This window comes from Oryctolagus cuniculus, chromosome 8 (genome assembly GCF_051225735.1).
Source record: "Oryctolagus cuniculus isolate XC-2025 breed Fujian yellow rabbit chromosome 8, ASM5122573v1, whole genome shotgun sequence".
Taxonomy (NCBI): domain Eukaryota; kingdom Metazoa; phylum Chordata; class Mammalia; order Lagomorpha; family Leporidae; genus Oryctolagus; species Oryctolagus cuniculus.
The window spans coordinates 101150256-101157042 of NC_142874.1; the positions used below are offsets into that span (position 1 = coordinate 101150256).

Sequence of the window (6787 nt, forward strand, 5' to 3'; positions counted from 1 at the left end):
GAAGCAGCAGGATTTTTGGAAACAGAAAATTGAGTGGAGGTCAACACTTTCCTAGGGCAACTCCAGGCTTCTATTTTAGGTTGAAATAATGAATGCTGATTTCCTTTCCCCCAAGTTCTTTTCCATTGTCCTCTTTCTGTCTTAGGGCTCCCCTCCCTGAAGGGGGGAGGAGGGGGAGAAAAGGAGAGGGAGAGAGAGGGAGAGGGAGAGAGAGGTTGTCTTGTGTATTAGACCTATAGGAAAAGCTTTCCGCTGGGCTACTTTTTAATCAGTGGACACAGCTAACTGGTAAAGCTAACTATTTCTGGCTACATCCTGTGCAACCTGAAACATTTGCCTCTTCTTGCACAGACTGTTGGAGCTGGGAAAATGGAAGACTGGAAAGAAAAGAGTGATCTCACAACTTTGGGTGTTTTTCTGAGTAAGGCTTCTGATGGTCCCTGAAGGCATCCAGTCTACAACATTTTTCTTTAAAGCTAGGAGACTGCGTAAATTCATGTTTAGTCAAAGACTGACTTCAAGTCTTCAAGGTCCTTTAAAAAATGTGTTCAGCGGTTCTACTGGAATGGAATAAGTGACAAATAAATGTTAACTTTTCACGTTTATTTTTATCATTTGCCAAAGGAAATACATAAAACAATGGCAGTTGGCTTTGCTAGGTTAAAATAAAATGATCTCAAATAGAAAATGTAAAAAAAAAGTGAATCAAGGCAAGTAGAAACAGTAGCAAACACTCAATAATAAATAACTTTTTCTAACATCACCAAAGCAAAAATAAAATTGATCAAATGCTTTTGACACTACCAGATGTGTTTTTAAATTTTTTCACTTTTTTAAAATGAACATTTGCAAAAAAGAGCATAAGGACTATTAGTGGCTGTGTTTAAAAATAAAAACAACACCAGCAGCGGGTCTGTAGTTGGCAGTTGAGTTTCTTCTTGGAGTCAAGGCAGCGGCAGCAGCAGAGGGTTATCAAGTGCGTGTGCCAAGGGTCTCCGAAGACGCCCACGCTCTCGCCAGCACACGGACTTACTGGCTTCGCTTCGACAGCGTAGACGCCCTCACCTTCCCAGTTCCCCGATCATCCCACAGCCAAAAGTTATTCACTTTGGAAGCATTCGCTTTGCGTTTCAGAATACATTTTGGAAGACTAACCCTCCCACACGTGAGGGAGCACAACACACAGGGACGGATGCCCAAGGGCGTGAAATCAATTAAACCCGAACCAGCGACAGAGAGGAAGGTGCGAGGTTTGGTTTTGTTTTGTTGTGCAGCGGACTGGCAGCGGGGAGCTGAAATAACGATGTCACCTCTGGGTACGGACCGTATAGCCCGTCTGCAGGGGGAGCGCAAGGTGGGCGGGAAGGCAGCACTTGCACAGTTAAGTTTTCATCAACCCCCGCGGACCGTAGGAAGTCGGGAACAGCGGCGGCATCCGCAAAGCCTCCAACAAAGCTGCCGTCTGAAGCCAAGTCGTTGCTAAACAACGACGGTCGCAGAGCACGACTGAAAGGGTGCGGGGATCTCGAACCGCGGGGGCTTCCCGCGCCTGGGGAGAGGGCGGTTCTGTGTCTGTCTCAGTTTTCAGGGCTCTGTGCCTCCTCCCTAACTCGCCTCGTCCGAGTCGCTGTAATGGGAGCGGGGGGAAAACTCGCCGTCGCTTCTGTGCGACCGCGGCGAAGTTTTGCTACTTTCCTCCTGCACCGGTGGCAGGAGGCCGCCGGGCAGCGAGGGCGACAAGTTCTTTGGCGCCATCATCGCCGTCAGGGCGCTGTCCTCGAACGCGGAGAAGTGCAGAGCGTCCAGCGGCACCGCGTACCCTCCCGCCGCCGAGGCCTGGCCGGAGAAGCGAGTCCGGCAACTCCCGGGCGCGGCGGGCCGCGGGCCCCCTCCCGAGGTCGGCGGGGCCCCCGCCGCCGGCGCCGAGCCCGCGCCGCTGTCGTAGGAGGCGGCGCCGGCGCGGAGGTGGTGGTGGTCACTTTTGCAGGAGGTCGGAGGCGGCGGCGGCGGGGGCGGCGGCTGCTCCCCGCCGCTGGGCGTCTGCAGCAGCTCGGACAGGGCGTTGATGTAGATCTGGGCCATCTGCAGGGTCTCGTACTTGGACAGCTTCTTGTCGTTGTTGAACGAAGGGATAACGTTGCGCAGCTGGTCGAAGGCGTGGTTCAGCCCGTGCATCCGGCGCCGCTCCCTGGCGTTGGCCGCCAGCCGTCTTTGCTTCTGCACCCCGTTCACCTGCTTACTGGAAGGGGCGCGCTGGCGGCTGCAACCCAGCTCGTCCACCACCACGCCGCCTTTCAGCTTGCACAGCTGTTCCCGCACCTTCACGGGTCCCGGGCTCTTGCCGCCGCCACCGCCGCTCCTCCTTCCCAGCTCCCCCCGGCCGTCCGCCTGGTCCCGGGGCGCCGCGGCCTCGGAAGCACCCAGCTCCGGGGAATGCAGCAGGTACTGGGCGGCGCGGGCCGTGCAGATGCCCTGCAACGTGGGAGCCAGCCAGGCGCGTGGGTCCGTGCCGTCCAGGAGGGACAGCTCGGCCGGGTAGACGGAGTGCTCCCGGGCCTGCAGGGCCGCCGGTGGCTGGGGCGGCGGCGGCGGCGGTTGCGAGAGGTGGTGCGGCTGGGGGTGGCGAGGGTGCTCCCCCAATTCCTTCACTTCAGCCCACTCTTCTGCATGCAGCAGGCGGGACATCGCACTTGCACAAGGCTCGGAGACGCAGGCTCGGAGGAGGCACCGGCAAAGCAGCTCAATCACCAAAAAAAAAAAAAAAAAAAAAAAACACACAAAAATCCACAACCCTAGCCGGGGCTCTACGGCGACGTCTGATTTTGGTCCCCTGCTCGACCCTCCCCCACCCACTCGGAGATCACACACCAGGTCGCGTGCAACGAAGCTTCTCCGGTTGCCGAAAGCGCTGCGCCCCTTTAAAAAGCGGCACGCGCCACTGTGCCCCCCCCACCCCACCCCGCTCCGCTCCCAGCCCCCTCCTCGCGCCAGTCGCGTGTCTGCTCAGCCAATGGAGGGCGCGGGCCGGCGCGTGCGAGCAGCCAATCAAAGAGTTGGTACACCCGGGGAAAAGTTCCTGGGCGCGGAGGCCGCCCGCGCGGGCTCCAGGTTTTTTTTTTTTTTTTTTTTTTCCCTCCTTCTTCTTCCTTAAGTTCGTCAAATTCATATGTTAATTGCGGGGCTGTAATTGGACTCCCGCGTGTGTCACCGCCCCAGCGGCGGGGCTGCGGGAGCCCGGGCTGAGTGGGGTCGGGCGTGCGCGGCGCGGGCGGGCCTGGGCGAGGCTGGACGCGCCCGGCGCCCGGGGCGCACCCGGCGGCGCTGCGGCGCGCGTCCGCCTGCCTGCCCCGTGTGCCATTTACGATCACTCCTGTAGGATAGCGTGCGACTGTTCCTAGATGTACAGTTGCTAAATAACGCCTTTCCAGCCAAAGAACTGTTAGAATAAAAGCTTGTGTGTGTGAGTGTGTGTGTGTGTGGCAGGGGAAGAGGGTCACTGTCTACCAACATCCAGATGCCCCGGCCCGCTCTGTCCCCCACCCTGCGGCCGGCTGGGGTGGTCCTCTACAGAATGCCCTCGGCTAAGCGAGATTCTAGGGCAGGGGTCTCTTCCAGTGTGATTCGGTGTTTCAACACACACAGGGTAGGACTCCTCTCTAACCGCGCAGCCAGGGCACAGCGCCCGCGCCCCCTGCAAGTCTGATCCCTTGGAAGGGAAAAGCTGGAGTTCTGGAGCCTTCTGCAGCCGGGTGCCCCTGGTTTGCCGCATTTGTGGCTTCTTGCGCAAACATCCAGAAACCACAGCCTAACTCACCCCTACCTCCCGCGTATAGCTGGGGTGTGTGTGCGCTGCCCGGGCGTACATCCCGGGAAGTCCTTGGCCTACATGGGACGCCAACTCCAGCGCCTGCCCTCCCGGGGAGTCCTGGCCACTTTTGTTCACAGAATAGAGCCAACCAGAGGCGTCCTCGGCGGGGCCACGCCCCGGCTTGCGCCTGCCAGGGGGGTGGCCCAGCTCCCCAGTGCTCTGCGTGCTCTCTGGCACCACCACCGCTGGGGCGCGGGGCTGGGATGCTACCAGCCAGTACTCCTGCTGCGGTGGCTGTCACCCTGCAAGGAATTTCGTCTCCTGGCGACCGCGGTGGCCCGAACAGGCAGCAGAGATAGCTCTCAGGAGCCTGTCCTTGTTCAGGGTGCGCAGCCGACTGGAAACTGGTCTTCCTAGTATTCTCAGCAACTTTCTCTAACCTGCCGTGGAACACCTTGAATAGAATTTTGGCCATTGGGCTGGGTTTGTGCGCGCGTTCTCTCACACACACCCACAACCATCTCCCATAAAGATACTCGAGGGTACAATAGCGTACCAGCTTCCTTGTTGCTGGTGTGTAGGGACAGTCTTGGGCCGTCCCACCTTATCAGCCAGAAAAGGCAGTCCAGTGCGTGTTCAGGCTCTGCTGAAATAAAGTCCCAACCCTAATCTGAAAATCACGGATGAGAATAAAGCAAAAGGAAAGTCCTCCAAGTCTTTCGTAGGGGAGAAAATTATGAGTATTGAGGGTGATTGGGTACTTTTGGAATCAATTCATGGTTCTGTTATTATAAATAGTGCCACTGCATAGAATGTGCTACTTCAAAAAAAGAAATGGCTACTGATTGTGGGTGCCAAAATGGAGCTTTCAAAAAGACGCCCGACCAATATCTGCGTATGAAGAGCAGAGTCAAGCAGCCTGAGCGGGGGAAGTACCCGTCATCTACATTGGGTTTTATTCCGCATCCGTTGACTGTTCCCAGCTGCATCAGCTGGAAGTTACTCCTGGATTTTTGTCACATAACGCCACTACCAAGTGTGTGGGGTGCTCACATTTTCCCTGGGTTTGCATCATGGAGACTTTTAAATCTGCGTTAAGTTTGACCAGAGAACTGCCCCCTTTTAATTTTCCTTTGAGCTTAAACAGTGTTATAGACTGTAGTCAGAGTACCTAGTCTGTTAGCAAACTGTAGAAATAATCACTGAAAGTATAGTCTTTATGTAGATTAGTGTTCCTAATTTGCCAGTTCCAAAGATACTCAGTATTTCACTTTATTTTTCTGAAGCAAATACCAATCTTTAGGTGAGTAGTTGGAATGTCCCAGTAAAGTGAGGGACAGCAAAGGTTTCATAGTTTATGCTGAAATACGTTTGTTTTGGCCTTAAAATAAACATGGAGCTATTGTAGTTCCCCTTCCAATCCCTTTCTCTTCTCTTGTTTCTCTTCCATTAGGTGGGGGCGGGGGAAGTTGGCATCTGAGCTGGGGAAGGAGCATAGGGCCCTGCGTCTGGAGTTGGATCCTAAGTAGTGTGGGCAGGGCCTCCCCAAGGAGGATTTGTGGCATGGGATGTCAAAACAACAAGTGGAGCGAGTGTCTTGGGGGCTGGATGGTGGCAGCAGCAGCCCAGCATGAGGTGTCGCAGTTCAAGCAGTGAAGTGGCCTTCTGTGTGTGTGGGCAGCCGGATTAGTTACATAGTGGAAGCATTGATGAAAAAAGTAAATATTTGAGGACAATGAGAATAGGTTTCTCATTGTGAGAGAAGGGGATTACAAATATGTACACGGAGGCTCCTGGGTTGTTGGATTTAATTGGAGATGCGAATATGAATTTATGGCTTACTGTAGATGCATAAATGATGTAAAAATAAATATAGGTATAAACATGTGCATGTGTACTTAAACATATGTTTTCTAGCTCTTCTCACTCTCAGGGTCTGAGATAAGTATGTGGACATTCTAGTGCCCCAATTTTAGTTTCTAACTCTTCATTAAAAAGGGATAGTGTTTTTGGAAAAATGAGTTGATTATGGGGCTGGAGCGAAAATAACACAAGATGGATCAAAGACCTGTTGTGTGGCAGATAAAGGAAGTGTACAGAGAATGGTGAAGAAATGGCAAACACCAAGGGAGCCTTCTTGAAGCAGCTTCCAAGGAGAACACCTAGGACAGCTGGGGTATCGAAATAAGCAATGATAGTAACAGATTACCCACACTGGGGATGAAAGGGATCCACGAATCTTCATTAATACAAACAGAATAAATGAATGTGTTGAGGCTGGATACATGCTTCTTAGTTACAAATGAGGGAAGATGGTACCATGGAGATGTGTGCAGACATCAACTTAATCATGTGATCAAAGTTAACATCCCTGGCAGTGGGACAAAACAAATTCACGCATCATTTGTTGGGATGCCAAGAACACAGCATCATCACTTCTGTGATGTAGTCCTGCCGAAGAATCAGATAGTGAATCCAGTCAAGAGCACACATCAATCCAAATTTATTTAAGTTTCCTCTGAGAAAGAACTGTAAATTCTTTCAGGAATTTACTCCATCTGTATTAGTTATCTACCGGTGCTTAATAAATTTCCCCAAACCCAGTGGCTTAAAACAACCAATATTCCCGTTCTCACAGGTCTTGATGGTCAGAGCTGTTTGGGTGGGTATTTTATTTTTTAGGAAGATTTTCTTTAATGAATATAAATTTCATAGGTACAGGTTTTGGATTATAGCGGTTCTTCCCCCATACCCACCTTCCCACACCCAAACCGTCCCACCTCCTACTCCCTCTCCCATCCCATTCTTCAATAAGATTCATTTTTAATTATACAGAAGATCAACTCTATACTAAGTAAAGATTTCAACAGTTTGCACCCCCCCACACACATAGTATACATTACTGTTTGAGTACTAGTTATACCATTAATTCACATAGTACAACACATTAAGGACAGAGGTCCTACATGGGGAGCAAGT

At 52.4% G+C, this 6787-nt stretch overlaps 1 protein-coding gene across 1 annotated transcript; it reads right to left on the bottom strand.

The window, feature by feature from the left end:
* Nucleotides 1–597: 597 nt before the first annotated feature.
* ATOH1 (atonal bHLH transcription factor 1) lies at nt 598–2875 on the bottom strand. The gene has a single exon (XM_002716987.5). It carries the CDS (start codon nt 2683–2685, stop codon nt 1606–1608), a length of 1080 nt encoding a protein of 359 aa, XP_002717033.3. The 5' UTR covers nt 2686–2875; the 3' UTR covers nt 598–1605.
* Between the last annotated feature and the right edge of the window lie 3912 nt (nt 2876–6787).